This window comes from Symphalangus syndactylus, chromosome 11, assembly GCF_028878055.3.
Source record: "Symphalangus syndactylus isolate Jambi chromosome 11, NHGRI_mSymSyn1-v2.1_pri, whole genome shotgun sequence".
Classification (NCBI taxonomy): domain Eukaryota; kingdom Metazoa; phylum Chordata; class Mammalia; order Primates; family Hylobatidae; genus Symphalangus; species Symphalangus syndactylus.
Window position 1 is genome coordinate 134,601,199 of NC_072433.2, and position 17,772 is coordinate 134,618,970.

At 57.5% G+C, this 17,772-nt stretch overlaps 1 protein-coding gene across 9 annotated transcripts in view; it reads left to right on the top strand.

The window, feature by feature from the left end:
* The window catches only part of ACSF3 (acyl-CoA synthetase family member 3), a 63,417-nt gene that overhangs the window by 43,023 nt on the left and 2,622 nt on the right, over positions 1 to 17,772 (top strand). For 2 of the 9 annotated variants that reach the window (XM_055232825.2, XM_055232829.2), the window contains exons 8-9: positions 9,799 to 9,933; positions 10,470 to 10,581. In XM_055232825.2, the coding sequence (XP_055088800.1) occupies positions 9,799 to 9,933; positions 10,470 to 10,581 (247 nt within the window). Of the gene's footprint in view, positions 1 to 3,324; positions 3,492 to 6,603; positions 7,692 to 9,745; positions 9,934 to 10,469; positions 10,582 to 15,892; positions 17,015 to 17,772 lie in introns of those variants that run through there. The other 7 variants (XM_063612567.1, XM_063612566.1, XR_010114359.1 and 4 more) reach the window with 6 other exon arrangements.

Below are 17,772 nucleotides of genomic sequence, written 5' to 3' on the forward strand. Positions count from 1 at the left end.
GGAGTATGTGTGTTTAATTGGCTCTCGGGGGTAAGGCCTGGAAGCCGCATGCCTTTGTCACAGGCCATTAGCGATGCCTCTGCATAATGAGAGCCTGCAATCAGCTCACAGCTGCTGCTCCTGCCGGGAGAGCGTGATATTAAATAGAAATCAGGAGAAATTAAACTTAACCCTTTCCCTGGCCAGCCCCTCCTGCCACACGGATTCTGGCATAAGCTGGCGGGCACAGGGGACGGCTGGGGATGGCTGGACACAGCCGAGGATGGCCAGGATGGCCGAGGCTGGCCTACAGGTTCTCAGCAGCCTCATCCAGGTCAGGATGAGAGGAGAGGTTGCCAGCTTTGATGCCGGCCGCTCCTGCCTCCCCCACCTGCCTCTGTGCCTACAGCCTGCCTCTGCCTCAAGATCACACAGCGGGCTTGTGAGGCCCGGGGTCTCCACTGCTGCCCAAGGAGATGTCAAAGGTCTGTCTCAGGTAACTCCTCTGACAGCCAAAATGATCTCTTCAGATGCTCTGACTCCACATGCCCTCGCTCAGAGACACATGCGCACATTTGCCTTCTGGGGCGAGTGGAAGGTGACACGGAGGTGGGCACCTCTGCCAGGCAGGTGCCAGAGCAGCGGCAGCCCCTCCTGGGGGCATCCGGGGGTCAGGAGAGGGGCGGTGGGGCAGGGCAGCGTCCTTGCAGGGGTGAATGGCGTCTTAGGCTCCAGCCGGCAGAGGAAACCTGGTGACCGAACTCCTTAGAGAAGAGTCAGGGATCTCGGGAGAACCACCAGGAGCTCACGGGGAAGGATTGAGAGGAAGAGCCCCAGGTCCTGGGAGGACCACCAGGAGCTCACGGGGAAGGATTGAGAGGAAGAACCCCAGGTCCTGGGAGGACCACCAGGAGCTCACGGGGAAGGATTGAGAGGAAGAGCCCCAGGTCCTGGGAGGACCACCAGGAGCTCACGGGGAAGGATTGAGAGGAAGAGCCCCAGGTCCTGGGAGGACCACCAGGAGCTCACGGGGAAGGATTGAGAGGAAGAGCCCCAGGTCCTGGGAGGACCACCAGGAGCTCACGGGGAAGGATTGAGAGGAAGAGCCCCAGGTCCTGGGAGGACCACCAGGAGCTCACGGGGAAGGATTGAGAGGAAGAGCCCCAGGTCCTGGGAGGACCACCAGGAGCTCACGGGGAAGGATTGAGAGGAAGAGCCCCAGGTCCTGGGAGGACCACCAGGAGCTCACGGGGAAGGATTGAGAGGAAGAGCCCCAGGTCCTGGGAGGACCACCAGGAGCTCACGGGGAAGGATTGAGAGGAAGAGCCCCAGGTCCTGGGAGGACCACCAGGAGCTCACGGGGAAGGATTGAGAGGAAGAGCCCCAGGTCCTGGGAGGACCACCAGGAGCTCACGGGGAAGGATTGAGAGGAAGAGCCCCAGGTCCTGGGAGGACCACCAGGAGCTCACGGGGAAGGATTGAGAGGAAGAGCCCCAGGTCCTGGGAGGACCACCAGGAGCTCGTAGGGAAGGATTGTGGGGAAGAGCCCCAGGTCCTGGGAGGACCACCAGGAGCTCACGGGGAAGGATTGAGAGGAAGAGCCCCAGGTCCTGGGAGGACCACCAGGAGCTCACGGGGAAGGATTGAGGGGAAGAGCCCCAGGTCCTGGGAGGACCACCAGGAGCTCACGGGGAAGGATTGAGAGGAAGAGCCCCAGGTCCTGGGAGGACCACCAGGAGCTCACGGGGAAGGATTGAGAGGAAGAGCCCCAGGTCCTGGGAGGACCACCAGGAGCTCACGGGGAAGGATTGAGAGGAAGAGCCCCAGGTCCTGGGAGGACCACCAGGAGCTCACGGGGAAGGATTGAGAGGAAGAGCCCCAGGTCCTGGGAGGACCACCAGGAGCTCACGGGGAAGGATTGAGAGGAAGAGCCCCAGGTCCTGGGAGGACCACCAGGAGCTCACGGGGAAGGATTGAGAGGAAGAGCCCCAGGTCCTGGGAGGACCACCAGGAGCTCGTAGGGAAGGATTGTGGGGAAGAGCCCCAGGTCCTGGGAGGACCACCAGGAGCTCACGGGGAAGGATTGAGAGGAAGAGCCCCAGGTCCTGGGAGGACCACCAGGAGCTCACGGGGAAGGATTGAGGGGAAGAGCCCCAGGTCCTGGGAGGACCACCAGGAGCTCACGGGGAAGGATTGAGAGGAAGAGCCCCAGGTCCTGGGAGGACCACCAGGAGCTCGTGGGGAAGGATTGTGGGGAAGAGCCAGGGATCCTGGGGAGGACCACCAGGAGCTTGTGGGGAAGGATTGAGGGGAAGAGCCCCAGGTCCCGGAAGACCACCAGGAGCTCACAGGGAAGGATGGGAAGAGGGGAGTGGGGGGCTAGAGAACCCCCAGACTGAGAAATTCTGCTCAGGGACCAAGAAGGGAGCTGGGCCCAAGTGGCCCCATACCCCAAGGTTGAACATCAGCCCAGCCACCCGGGCCCTCCACGTGCTCACGGGCACCACTGCCGGGCACTAGCTTACTTGTCACCCTGTCTGAGGCATGTTAGGGGCAGCAGCAAGAGTCCATTACTTCCAGGGCCCAGCTGGGGCTCCATGCGTCCCTGGGCATCCCCAGAACCCTCTGGGTCTCAGCCGTTGGGTGCTTACGTCTGGGCCAGTGGCAAAGGGTTAAAGGGACCTTGTGATTCAGTTGGGACTCATTGGCCTCAAGAAGCGAAAATCAGAGGGACAGCAGCCCCAGCCGCCGGGGCTTCCCCTGTGGAGCCAGAGCTCCCTGGCAGGCACTGTGGAGGCCAAGTGGGGACCGGCAGTGTCACGGTCCCGGCCCACAGCCTCTCAGCCTCCCACAGCCTCTCCCTGTGGTAACGAGGTGGACGCTGAGCCCCAGGCCTGATGGCACATTTGAGGTCAGATGGGGGCACCTGGGCTGTTCCTGCAGCTGTCCCCTCGTCCAAGGGAGGGACCTTTTCAGAAGCCCTGGGGCCTTTGTCTCATTGACCAAAACTCTGTCCTGGCCATCCTGCCTTCACAGGACACTGGGCACCTCTGTGGGGCAAGGGAAGGAACACCGGCATCCTGGTGGGGCCCCGAGACCCAACCAAGGCTCATCTGGCTGGTGCCAGCCTCTGCACCAAGGGTGCCGACCGAGGTCAGAGCCGATCGCGGGGATGACAGGTGCTGAAATGGCCGTGCCTGCCCCAGCCCCTTTCATCCGGCAGAGGGACCTCGCTGGGCCTCCCACGCTCAGCCAGGCTGTGCTGTGAAGCCCCTCTCTTCCCTTCTCAGAGCCATACGTCCACGCTGACAGCTCCTGAGAGGGACTGTGTTTTGCTGCCTGCAGGTGCCAAGCTGACTGACGGGCCATGCTGAGGAGGGGTGGCCCCAGCCCTCCTGCAAGATGCCCTTCTGTGCAGCCTGCAGGGCCACCAGGCCCACGAGACGGGCATGGCCTTCAGATGTATCTTAGCCTGGGTTCCCTAGAAAGCACATGAGGACTCTGGGCAGAGGGTGAGTGTTTTTACTTTTTTTTTTTTTTAAGCCAAAGTTACACACCCGTGGCTTAAAGACCCAAGTAGTTTTAGCAGTTTGAGAAGAACCACCACAGCTGTGCCCCTTCCCCAGACTCGCCGGCTGCTGCTTTTGTGCGGTCCCCGCATCCTGAGGGCCGCCAGCGCCGCCACCTCCAGACTCCTTTTTGCTGCGGTGGCTTGAGTCCCGCAGAGGAGGCCCCTCCTCAGGCGCGGCCTGGCTCAGTCCCGTACGGCATCTGCGCTGTTGAGACCATGGAGTTGCCGCTGAGAACTGAGCCCAGGAGACCCTGAGATTTTTCCTCTTTCTTTGTTTTCCAGAGTCGGGAAAGTCTTGGTTTTCTTGGTCTCCTGGTGCCAATTCGTCGTGAGCTGGGCTGGTCTCCCCATGGCGCCTCCTTCCCCGTCACCACCACCCCTTCCCTCCTGCCGGGTCAGGACTTCTGCTCCCAGCCCATGGCATCCTCCTCTTCCCACTTCCGCCCCCAGCTTTGGGGACTGCTTTCCCCTGGGGCTTCCCAAAGCGGGTGTGTCGGGTCCATACTTGGAGACTTGCGTGTCTCTCCGGGTCTTCATTCTGCCCTCAGCCTTGTTTGCTGGTTTGACTGGGCATAGGGTTCAGGGCTAGAAGTCGCTTCTCTATCATTTTTTGGTCTTCAGATTTGCTGGTGCTGCAGCCGTGCTGAATCCTGGCACTTGGTGACCCCCCCCTTTTTTTTTTTTTTTCGAGACAGAGTCTTGCTCTGTCGCCAGGCTGGAGTGCAGTGGCACGATCTCAGCTCACTGCAACCTCCGCCTCCCAGGTTCAAGCAGTTCTCCTGCTTCAGCCTCCCGAGAGTAGCAGGGACTACAGGCGCGCGCCACCACGCCTGGCTAATTTTTGTATTTTTAGTAGAGACGGGTTTCACCATGTTGGCCAGGATGGTCTTGATCTCCTGACCTCATGATCTCCCCTCTTCGTCCTCCCAAAGTGCTGGAATTACAGGTGTGAGCCAATGCGCCCAGCTGTGACCCCCTCTTTTTAACGTACAAGGGTCTCCTCTGTCCCAAGACCCCTGAGCCCAGGTTGAGGAGCCACCAGGTGAGGACTGAGCCAAGGTCAGGGAGTCGCCGGGTGAGCGCTGAGGCCAGGTCAGGGAGCTGCGTCTCAGGCCATCACTGGGACTCCCTCTGCCTTCAAGAAGCCTCTTCCACCCTTGGCCCACAGAGGAGACCTGGATGGTACTGGAGTCCAGGTGCAGAAGCCTCCAGTGCCCACGGTCACCTGAGCTTCCAGCACCTTCCCTCCTGCTGGGCGGTGGCCTGTGCCTGTCTGCAGTGGAGGCCGCCTGCCCCGCTGCCCCTCTGAGCCTCAGTCTGTCCTCCCTGCAGCCACCTCCCCTGGCCGGGTGCCCAGGGGCAACTGGTGGAGCCTTTCATGTAACTTGGTCTCCAGCTGCCTCTCTACACACACGGGGGCACCTGTTCCAGGCTTGGAGGCTGGGGACTCGGGGGCAGAGGGCAGAGGTCTCAGGGGCAGAGATCTCAGGGCAGCGGCTTGGGCAGGGGCCTTGGGCAGGGCCTTGGGCTTCCCTTGGCACTTTCCTCAAGGACCAGGGCCAGGCTTCACATTCTGTTGCTAGCATCAGTGCCATTTGGGAGCAAGTCCGACAGGCTGGGTCTGGGCCTCTCTTCACCTTGTTTCCTGGGATCGGGCTTTGGGTGCTAGTGTCACTCCAGATCCAGGCTCGGGAACCAGATCTGCACAGCATAACAGGTGCTGTTCTTATCTTGCATGTGGGTCAGGACACCCCCCGGCCAGGAGTGCTTCCTCCGAGGCCACAGACAAGGTCTCGCTGGGGGGCTGGGGACCGCAGCGCCTCACTCTACCCACACTCCAGAGAATTCGAATCTGAGCATTGGAAGATTTATTTTCAATTACAGTGGAAGGCAGAGACATGAAATAGCACCAAATTCAAAAGCAGCTCATAAATCCAGGTAATAGGAGTTTATTGATTGCTGCGTTGTATCTGTCAGAACAAAACTCCTTTAATGCACACATCAGGCCAAGGAGATACACAGCCCATTGACGGCCGACCCCGATTCCAGAATCGATGCATTTTGATAAATAGGTTGTTATAAAAAGTAAAGGTTATTTAACTTGTTTGACGCGCGTTTCACAATGATCGCGAGTTGCCCTGGAGCCCTCTGAACCTTCTGAGTCGCCCTCGCTGCCGCAGGACCTCCTCCCGCGGTGTCCGACCCGCTCTTGCTTGGCTGAGACTTTGTTTAAACCCTGGCTCCAATGCCCCTGAGCCCTTGATAGCAGCGTCCCAGCCTGGAAGAGCAAAACCAGCCACTCTTCCCCTTGGCAAAGGCACAGCAAGGCGGGTGAGGCGAGCGCTGAGTAGTCCAGGAATGGGCAGGGAGATGTGAACCCTCGGAGCTGAGGCTGCTCTGTGCTGAGAAGCTAGAACAAAGCCTGACACGTTCCAAGGGGCAAGCTCAGGGCTGGGAGGGAAGCAGCGGGGCGGCCCCTTTGGGTGGGGGTGCCCAGGCCTTGCAGACAAGACTCTGGCCAGAGGAGGTGGACCATGGCAGAGGGGCCGTGTGTATGCAGCAGGAGGGACCCTGAAGGGCCCCGGCCTAGAGGCGGCCTTTGCGAGGAAGATGCCAGGAACGTCCAGGCCAAGGCGTCCAGGCAAAGGCATCCTGGCAAAGGCATCCTGGGACTCGGGCTTTCCTCTGTGGGCAGTGGGAAGTCTCTCCCTACACCTGGAAGGAGCTTCAGGCAGCAGTGAGGATGGGGATTCTGACACTGGAGTGGGGAGCCGGCCCTGTGGTGCTGGCTGGGCCGAGAGCAGCACCACCCTCTGATGCCCGGGGTGGGAAGGACAGACGACTGCCACCATCCACTGAGGGCCCCTGCATGCCACACACGTGCTCTGAGCACTGAGGGTTCCCGCACGCCACGCATACGTTCTGGGCACAGAAGCACCTCTCAGAATCGTCCCCGAGACAGGCATCCGTCACAGAGACAGGTCTCAGTCCTGCACTGATTGGCTTCGTCCAGTGCTGCTGGGGGAGTCTCAGACACAGCCTTTTTCCGACAGGTGTAGCTGCCACTTTCTCCAGCACAGAAGCCTGGGGCCCTGAGGATGGCACCATGCTCCACGCCGACCCCTACAGTTCTTCCCTCCACATGGCTCAGTGGAAACCGTGCGTGCAGCACAGCAGGCAGGCTGGGACCTGTGACGACCCTGGGGTTGGAGGCCAGGCAGGGCTATCACTGAGAAGCCGGGATTTGGGGCCTGGGGCCTGGGGCCCAGGGAATGGACGACTCCCCAAGCTGCCCCCAGCAGTCCTTCCTGAGCACTGGCTCCAGGAGAAGCATCTCTGGGCAGGGGCAGCCAGGCCCAGGAAGGGAGAGACCCCTGAACAAGGCCTACAGCAGGGTCTCCGGGCCTGACCGTGCCAGAAACAGCCCAGAGCCAGAGAGGATGGGCAGATACTCAGTGCCACCAGTCCTGGGAGATCTCAGCACCAGGGCTTTGACCCCTGGGGATACACACCCACACGTGCTGAGACATAGCCACACCTGCTGAGATATAACACATCTGCAGAGACACAGCCACACCTGCAGACACATCCACACGTGCTGAGACATAGCCACACCTGCTGAGATATAACACATCTGCAGATACACACCGACACCTGCAGACACATCCACACCTGCAGAGACACAGTCACACCTGCAGAGACACCCACACCTGCAGAGACACCCACACCTGCACACACACCCACACCTGCACACACACCCACACCTGCAGACACCACCACACCTGCAGAGAGACAGCCACACCTACAGAGACACACCCACACCTGCAGAGAGACACCCACACCTGCAGAGACACACCCACACCTGCAGAGAGACACCCACACCTGCAGAGACACACCCACACCTGCAGAGAGACACCCACACCTACAGAGGCACACCCACACCTGCACACACCCCCACACCTGCACACACACCCACACCTGCACACACACCCACACCTGCACACACACCCACACCTAAAGAGACGTTGGGGGGTCTCGCAGTGGGCAGAGAGGTGGGGTCTTGCATCTAATCAGCCATTGATGGGCCTTTCCTGTGTTTGTAGCACTCGTTCCTTGTATTCATAAACTAAGTTCATGTTAATTTGTTCTTTAACAAGTTATTGCCTGATCATAATCCATTGCCAACGTTGGCGTGGCTCACCATGTGATGAGCCCACTCAGAGGCCTGGTGCTACTGGAGATTGGGAAGAAAATTGCTCCATAAACCAAAAAGCAAATTTTTAAAACTTATAAAAAACATTCACGGGAAGTTAGAAACAACACACAAGAGCTCCTTGTGGTGCCCCCCAGGTTCTCCCAGCATCAGCCGGGTGCGTAATGGTGGTACATGCTCAGTGCCGGCGTAGCTTTGGTGCAGCCTCAGCCCCGTGAGCAGCTGTGGTGGCTGCTTGGAGCCAGGACACAGGCAGCTCAAGAGGGTGCCGGGGACTCGTCAGCCTTGGGTGCGGGCAGTGATGGCCTCTCTGGCAGGACCAGATCAGGGCAGCGGCTCCGTGCTGCGCTGGGTCTCTGGGTGGTGCAGGTTAGGGTGGAGCCAGACCGGAAGCTGTGTGGTGGGCCCTGAGCACCTGGCAGCCTCCCTGGTGTCAGCAGCTGTGGCATCTGTGGGGCAGGTGCAGCCTGGACCGGGCGGCTCGGTGCGATTAAGAGATGCTGTTGGAAGACTGGTGGCTGTCTGGTCCAGAGGGGACACACAAGCCAGGCTGCACAGCAGGAGCAGGAGCCATGGCGGGTCGCACGGGACTTGGGACAGGCTGTGTCCACCCCCGCCCACAGCCCAACCTGCACACCCCCTTCCAGCCTCCCAGTCAGACTACCCCAGGGCTACAGTGAGACCACTGTCCTGGCGGGGAGCCTCTGGTTTTTCTGCTTCCCATCAGCACAGAGTTCCAGAGCTCCATAAATAAGCCTGGAGCCCACCTGCGCACACCCATCCGTCTTGTTTAATAGACTGAGGAGCACGCCATGGGTCTCAAGGAGTGGCGAGGTGATGGATGGGGCCTTTCTGTGTCCAACAGCATGATGTGTAATGAAGTATTTATGATTTATTCCAGCTAATAACCCATGTGGAGTGCGGGGTGTGTGGAAGCAGACAGCTGAGGCCTCAGCACTGCCCTCAGACGCCCTGCATGCTCCCATGGCCGCGGGCACACACGTGTGCATGCACATGCTCACAGTCACGCATACCATGCCCTCCCAGCTGCACACACGCTCGCAGGCACACGCACCATGGGCCCATGCGTCATGAGACAGCTTCGGGCTGGGAGTACAGGCTCTGAGCCTGCAGCCCGCTCTTCCGGACTCCCCACCCTCAGTGGCTGGTGGTGTCTGTGTTGAGCTACTCAAGAAAGAAAACGGGGGAAGGTCAGTTCCCACAGGAGGCCTCCAGGAACTGCACGGGAGAGGAGCAAGGGCCATGTCGTGGCTTTGCCTTAGGAAGGAAAATGTGGGGCAGCCCCAGCCATTGTTCTAGGACCAGCATGGTCAGGTGTGGAGGGCATAAGATGGGCACCAGCAGGAGGCTCTGGGCACCCAGGAAAGGCCCTGTCCTCAGCCACCAGCCCCTCCCTGTGGCCTCTGCATGGGCCTTGGCACCTCTCCCATCCAGAGGGGCTGGGCAGTCACTGCTGGACCCCATCGTGGTGGGATGTTGGGCCCCTCTATTCTGCCGTCCCAGGGGTGCCGTCTGGGGGTCCTTGCAGCAGTAGCAGCACAGCCAGGAGGCCCAGCACACCCTGGCACCCATCCTGAGAGAGGGTAAAGCATCAGACCCTGTGCTTGGTGCTTAGAAAAGGCCACGCATCCCACCCATGACCAGTGGTTATCAATCACTGTGACGGAAACAGGGCCTGAGCTGGCTTACTAATGCAGGGTGTCTGCAGACCACGGGCCCAGCAGGGCTCCTGGCACCTCCTGGTCCTGGCAGGCTCTGGACCCACTGCTGACCTGGCCCTGGAGGAAGTGCATACAGCTGAGCATGGGGAAGGGACCCCACAGGAAGGGCAGACCCCACATCACGGGCACAGTCCCACCTTGGGACACACATCGTGACCGCCAGGAACGTGGGCTTACCTGGCATAGCTGTTTCTGCGTTGGGGTTGCCACATGGTAGTAATCAGAGTCCCCTTTCCTCAGGGGACACCGTGGTGTTTAAGGACGGCCAGTTAACCAGAGCCCACTTTCCTCAGGGGACACCGTGGTGTTTAAGGACGGCCAGTACTGGATCCGAGGCCGGACCTCAGTGGACATCATCAAGACCGGAGGCTACAAGGTCAGCGCCCTGGAGGTGGAGTGGCATCTGCTGGCCCACCCCAGCATCACAGGTGCGTGGCCGGACTTGCACCAGGGAGGCCAGGTTAGACGGGTGCTGCCTTCCATGTTTGAGTTTTAGACGATCGCAGATGAGGTGACACCGTCCCAGCTACCTTCAGGGGTCCCTGTGATGCTCACCTCTGCTCCCTGCCCTGGCCAGGGCACATGGGGCTAGTGGGGATGCAGCCTACTCGGTGTTGGAGCCACTGACCCCGTGCCCACCAGAGCTCCCAGGCCTGGCTGGGCGCAGCTCCCATCTGCATGATGCCCCTGCAGGAGGGTGGCAGGGAGAGTGCAGAGAGCCAAGGGGCGGGAAGGCAGAGCCCCTGTGAGTGCCCAGCCCCCAGATCCACCGTGGGGAGCCCGTCCTCACTCCCCTTCCCACAGGCCCAGCCGGCACCAGGACGGGTGATTGGAGTGGGGCCTCTCCAAGGACGGGCTCCAGGGCTGCGGCCAGACTGCGCTCTTCCTGTGCGTCCAGGCACTCTTTGGCCTGTAAGGGTCACTGAGGCGTTCCCATGTCCTCAAACTGTTCTTCTGTCCGCAGATGTGGCTGTGATTGGAGTTCCGGATATGACATGGGGCCAGCGGGTCACTGCTGTGGTGACCCTCCGAGAAGGACACTCACTGTCCCACAGGGAGCTCAAAGAGTGGGCCAGGTAGGGCTGGGTGGGGCGGGCAGGGGGCACTCATGGGGTCTTGGGGGTCCAGGGGTGAGGGCCACCCTAGGTATTGGCATCGTCCGTCTTAGAGGTGGAAGTGAGGGATCAAGAAAGACCAGCAGTGAGTGTCCTTAGAGACCTGAAGTCCACACATAGCAGGCAGAGACGAGGGCAGGGGGCAGGAGCCGTGCTCAGATTTGACTTGGTGGCAACATCCCAAGGGGGCAGAAACTCACATTCCTGGGACAGGGCCCTGTGTGGCCTGTGGTGGGTTCCGTCCTGGTCCCAGGAGAGATCCCGAATGAGCCAGGCCAAGACCATGCAGGAGGTGCATGGAACTGAGATCCAGGGCTGACACCAGCTGGCCGCACGCTCTGGGCCCTTCCCGGCCAGGCCATGGGCAGCCTGTCCACCTGCCACCCCAAAGCCAGCGCTGGGCCCCAGACAAACAGCAAGGCCCATCCATTCTCCACCGGCACCTGCACGGCCTCTCCCTCTCCTGCCCTAGGGGTGGGTCCTCAAGGCACCTCACACACCTCCAGTCAGTTCCACGGAGACCCCAGCACCATCACCATCCCCTCACTCATTTCACTTTCCCCTCCATGCCCAGGGCAGGGCCCGTTCCTCAACAGCGGCCACCACCCAGTCCTTAAACTCACCTGCGTTTTTTGTTTTGCCTTTACCTTACCCAGAACCTTTCCCCGAGGACTTTGTCCCACCTGTCTCACCCCCAGTGGTTTCTGATGCATGGGATCCACAGACCCTCCCCCTTTGCCAGCAGTGCTGGTGGTCACGCCCAGGGCTGAACCTGAGCTGTGGCCTCGTCAAAGGCCGTTAGGACAGAAGGGTATCCCATAGGACTGTCAGGGCAGAGCCAGGCTGAGCTCAGAAAGGAAGCTGTTAGTTTCACGTACTGTAAATTCTTTTTTTTTTTTTTTAATTTATAAAGAAACGAGGTATAATTGGCTCATGGTTCCACGGGCTGTACAGGAGGCGTGGCTGGGAAGGCCTCAGGAAACTTACAGTCATGGCAGAAGGCAAAGGGGAAGCAGGCACATCCTACATAGCCGGAGCAGGAGGGAGGAGGGAGGGTCCGCAGAGTGAGGGAGGGAGGAGGGAGGCGTTACAGAGTGAGCAAGGGTGGGAGGGGCCACAGAGCGGGGCGGGGGGGAGGGAGGAGGCACAGAACGAGCAATGGGGGACGGAGGGGCCGCAGAGCGAGCGAGCGGGGAGGGAGGACACAGAGTAGGGGGAAGGGAGGGGTCACAGAGCGATGGGAGAGGGAGGAGCCACACACTCTCAAACACCCAAGTCTTGTGAGAACTCACTATCACGGGTACAGCAAGGGGAAAATCCACCCCTGTGATCCAGTCACCTCCCACCAGGTCGCTCCTCCAACAGTGGGGATCACAATTCAACATGAGATTTGGATGGGGACACAGATCCAAACCATATCGTTCCTCCCTGGCCGCTCCCAAATCTTACGTCTTTTTTACATTGCAAAATACAATCCTACCTTCCCAACAGTCCCCCAAGTCTTAACTCATTTCAGCATTAATTCAGAAGTCCACAGTCCAAAGTCTCATCTGAGACAAGGCAAGTCCTTTTCGCCTATGAGCCTGTAAAATCAAAGACAAGTCACTTCCCAGATACAGTGGGGGTACAGGCATTGGGTAAATACACCAGTGCCAAAAGAGAGGCGCCAGCTGAAACAGAGGGGCTGCAAGCCCCAGGCAGGTCCAAAACCTAGCAAGGCAGTCACTGAATTGTTTTTTGTTTTTTTCTTTTTTGGTTTTTTTTTTTTTTTTTTTTGAGATAGGGTCTTGCTCTGATGCCCAGGCTGGAGTGCAGTGGCATGATCTCAGCTTACTATAGCCTCTGCCTGCAAGCAATTCTCCTACCTCAGCCTCCCCAAGTAGCTGGGACTATAGGCATGCACCACCACAGCCAGCTAATTTTTGTATTTTTTAGTAGAGATGATGGGGTTTTGCGATGTTGTCCAGGCTGGTCTTGAACTCCTGACCTCAAGTGATCCACCTGCCTCAGATTCCCAAAATGCTGGAATTACAGGCGTGAGCAAGCCCACCCGGCCCAATAAATCTTAAAGCCCCAAAATGATCTCCTAAGATCCATGTCTCACATCCAGGCTACACTGATGCATGGAGGTGGCTCCCAAGGCCATGGGTATCTCTGCCCCTGTGGCTCTGTAGGGTACAGCCCCCATGCTGCTTTGATAGGCTGCTGTTGTGTGCCTGCGACTTTTCTAGGTGCACCACACGGTGCAAGCTGTCGGTGGGTCATTCTGGGGTCTGGAGAACAGTGGCGCTCTTCTCACAGCTGCAGTAGCCAGGGCCCCAGTGGGGACTCTGTGTGGGGGCTCCAACCCCATCTTTCTCCTCTTCACTGCCCTGGAGCAGTGGCCTGAGCTCTATCTGGAGCCCTTTTAGCCCCGGAGCAACAGGGATGCAGGGGCCAGTGTCCCTCAGGGCAGTGGCCCACAAAACCATTCTTCCCTCCGAGGCCTCCAGGCCTGTGATGGGAGGCGCTTCCCTGAAGGTCTCTGACCCGCCTGGAGACATTTTCTTCATTGTCTTGGCGATTAATATTCAGCTCCTCTTTACTTACGCACATTCTACAACCAGCTTGAATTCCTCCCCAGAAAATTGTTTTGTTTTGTTTTGTTTTCTACCATGTGGTCAGGCTGCAAATGTTCTAAACTTCTATGCTCTGCTTCCCTTTTAAATCTAAGTTCAGTTTCAGGTCATCTCTTTGCTCATGCTTAAAAAAAGCGACCTTCGCTCCAGTTCCCAATAAGCTCCTCGTCTCCCTCCGAGTCTACCTCAGCCTGGACTTCATTGTCCATATCACTATTAGCATTTTGGTCACAACAATTTAACAAGTCTTTAGGAAGTTCCAAACTTTCCGTCATCTTCCTGTCTTCTTCTGAGCTCTCCAAATCGTTCCAGCCTCTGCTTGTTACTCAGTTCCAAAGCTGCTTCCACGTTTTCAGGTGTCTTAACAGCAATGTCCCACTTCCCTGTACCAATTTTCTGTATTAGTCCAGTCTTGCATTGCTATAAATGATGCTGGATTTTTCTCAGCCAGTTTGCCAACTGGGGACATCCGTGGCTGGTGATGCCGCCAACCCAGGCCTGCCACAGAAAGCACCCACCCACTCGACCCTCTGGGCCATGCTTGGCTTATGCACTGGCTCAGCCCACCTGTGTTATAGCTTATACCTGCATTCATCGGTTCCCAAGTTCTTGTCCCCCGTCCAAGAAGAATGAGGTTACACTGACAATTCAAAGGGTGAGGAGAGTGGAGAAGAATTTTATTGAGCGATGAAACAGCTCTCAGTGGAGAGGGGACTCGAGGGTGCTCAACCGCCCAGAGTTGGGTGTGGCTGGGTCCAGGGCTTTTCTGGGCACAGAATGGGGAGGGGCAGGCTGTAGGTAGCATTGGAAAAGGTAACCTTTGGTTGGTTAAAAAGCATTATTCAGAAAGAACCAGTGGGAAAGACTGGGCAAACAGGAATAGAAGTTCTCACTCTGGGCTGCAGGTTTCAGGCTGTTTTTGGCTTGAAGGTGGGATTTCACCAGGGACCCACCCCTGTCTTATCTGGGCATTTGACTGCTTCCTGTTGCTATCATAAGGAACTACCTGAGACGGTAATTTATAAAGAAAAGAGGTTTAATTGGCTCACAGTTCCACAGGCTATAAGGAAGCATGGCTGGGGAGGCCTCGGGAAACTTACAGTCATGACAGAAGGGGAAGGGGAGGCAGGCATGTCCCACGTGGTGGAGCTGGAGGAAGAGCTCACCTATAGCAAATTACTTAAGACCAAGCATTTGTCTCTGTTCTGTTCCCTCTCTGGACGCACCTTCCTGCCTCCACCCTGACTTGCCTTCTGAGCACTGAAGATATTTTTGGCTTGTCCGATGTGACTCCACAGACAGCAGAAACCCTTGCTTCATCAGGGCAGCATCCGGGCACCACACATGGCTGGGCTTGCACAACACAGCCGGAGCACTGCCACTCAGCAGCAGCTGCTGCTTTCATTAAACAGTTACCTTGAGAAGAAAAGATAGTGCTGAGAGCTATGCTAGAGTTTCAGGGTCCGAGTTGGCAGGAACTGAAATCCCGATGCTCCTCAGACCTTGGCTGTCCTCAGGGCTGCCCTCTGCATGGGGACACCAGGCCACCCCTGCCCAGGGACACCAGGCCGCCTGCCCCTGCTCTGTGCATCTCTCACGTCAGGCTCCTCACCCAGCATCGTTTGGTCTATGACAGTGGCTGTGAGAAGACCCTGAGACGGGAAGCTGTGTGCAGGGCACTTGAGGGCCCGCTGGGGAGAAGCCGCCTGTGAGGGGCAGGACCGGGCAGGGAAGGCCACCAGCCATGCGGTCACAGCCCAGGTCTCCGCCAGTCCTGCGGGAGCCCTGGAACCAGGCCCTTGCTGTCCAGGCCACTTGCTGTACCTGGCCCACAGCTACCTCCCCTGCACCCCTGAGTCCTGCTTGCTGTGCCCCACTCAGGCTGAGACTGCAGTGCTCGTCCATTCACCATGAAAGAAAGAAGAACAGGAAGGGAGGCAGGAGGAAGTAAGTTAGAGGATTAATCCAAACATTCCAACTGTCTAACGGGAGTTCCAAAAAGAAGATATCCAGGGAGGAAATTCCCAGTCAAATTTCCCCAAACCAAAGGTCATGAGTTTTCAGATTGAAAGAACACCCAACAAAGAGGAGAGAAAACAGCATTCTAAATATCGGAAGGAAGCAAAACCTCGCCTCAGGCCTGCGGGCTCTGATGGGCAGGATGGCGGCACGCAGGGCTGCTGTATCCAGTGAAGTCAGCAGTTCAGACGAAACCGATAACTCCCATAAAAGACACAAATTACCAAGACGGACACAAACACTGAAACAGACTGAACAGTTCTGAGTTCTCAATTTAAAACTGCAAAGCAAATAACAGGCCCAAAAGTCTTCACTGATAAATTCTCTCAAACATTGAAGGCAAAAAATAAAAGCAGACCCAACAAAGTAAGTCTCTGAGGAAACAGAGCAGGGAGGAGCCCTTCCTAACTCCCTGTATGGGAGCAGCACTACCCTGAAATCAAAGACAAGAAAACGAGAGGACAGTGTTCCCAATGGGCAGACACACAAAATCCTTAAAACATTAGCAGATTAAATCCAATTAATGCACGAAAAGACAACACGTCATGATCAAGTAGCATTTAAGCCAGGAATAGAGGGTTACTTTCATACTCAAAAATCTGTGTAATTCACCATATTTTTTTTTTTTTTTTTAGATGGAGTGTTGCTCTGTCACCCGGGCTAGAGTGCAGTGGCCCGATCTCCGCTAACTGCAACCTCCACCTCCCAGGTTCAAGCGATTCTCCTGCCTCAGCCTCCTGAGTAGCTGGGATTACAGGTGCACACCACCATGCACAGCTAATTTTTGTGTTTTTATTAGAGACGGGGTTTCACCGTGTTGGCCAAGCTGGTCTCGAACTCCTGACCTCAAGTGATCCACCCACCTGGGCCTCCCACAGTCCTGGGATTACAAGCGTGAGCCACTGGTAATTCACCATATTTACAGAATGAAGAAGAAAAATCGTATCATTTCAATAGATACAGAAAAAGCATTTGCAAATGCCGAAAGCGTTTTATATCAAGCACTCTTAGCAAACTGGGAGAAGAAGGAAAATCCTTGAACCTGATGAGGGAGTCTCTAAAAAGCCCCCAGATGACGTCCAGCTCGATGGGGAGCTGCTGGGCGTTTTCCTCCTGTGACCAGGAGGGGGCGCCGGCCCTCACCACTGCCACCCAGTCTCATTCACACAGAGTTTGTCCACTGGTAGAAGCCGAGACGTTGGTTCCACGCGGGGGTTGGGAGTGGGTCAGGCAGGCAGACGGGCTTCTGGGAACCCGGCCATGTTCCCTTTCAGTCTGGGCGCTACTTAGAGTGGGGGGCAGTTGCTTCAGTAAAACTTCAGATTCCCACACAGGCTGGGTGCAGTGCTCACACCTTTAATCCCAGCGCTTTGGGAGGCCGAGGCGGGCAGATCACCTGACATCAGGAGTTGGAGCCCATCCTGGCCAACATGGTGAAACCCCGTCTCTATTAAAAATACAAAAATTAGCCAGGCATGGTGGTGGGCACCTGTAGTCCCAGCTACTCGGGAGGCTGAGGCAGGAGAATCACTTGAACCCGGGAGGCGGAGGTGCAGTGAGCTGAGATTGCACCACTGCACTCCAGCCTGGATGACAGGGCAAGACTCTGTCTCAAGAGAAAAAAGTTCTACACATCCCTCACCACACTGTACACAGGACAGCGGGGTGTAAATTACACCTCCATTTAAATGCCTGTAATCGTTTTATATAACTATACAATATACACGTGCCAAAATAAACTTGATAGGAACATTGCAGCCGGGTATGGTGATGCATGCCTGTAGCATGTCGGGGGCATCCTTTGAGCCCAGGAAGTTGAGGCTTCAGTGAGCCATGACTGCACCACTGCGCTCCGGCCCAGGCATCAGTGAGATCCTGTCCCAGAAAGAAAAGAGAAACAAAGAAAAATGCGATTTGGAAATGTGGAGGTTGAGGTTGACAGCAACACCGAGGTCGAAGCCAGTTGCCCCTGGAGAGCGGGAGACTGGGCTGGGCCAACTCCCACCTCTGCCGCGAGAGGCCTACAGGCAGGGGCAGGTGGGCAGGGGGCCTGTGCTGGGTCTCTGGCCGTGTCTGGACGGCAGGCGACACTTCCTCCACAAAAAGCGTCAAGAAATCACGCCACTTGATTTCTGGACTTTTCCACGGAACAGTAACCTGAACAATAGCCATCAAGTTCGTTTCTGTCACGGCTCAGTGCAGCCTGGAAGCCCGGAACCAGCCCCTCCTGCGCCTGGGCCACAGCCACTGCCTTCAGGGCATCACTGGTGGGCGGCGGCCACACAACCATCTCCCTTTTGGGAGGTTAATCTCATTTCTTTCCCCCGTTCCTTTCCTTCTTTCTTTAACGGTGAATGGAGGAGCACCGAGCACCACCGCAGTCTCAGCTTCAGATCCCAGTGCCTCGTCCCTGCCCACTGCCCTCGGCCCCGCCCACCTGCATCGGCACCGCCCACTGCCCTGGCACCACTCACCGAGTTCTGGCCCATGAGGAAGGGGGACCCTGAGTGGAGGT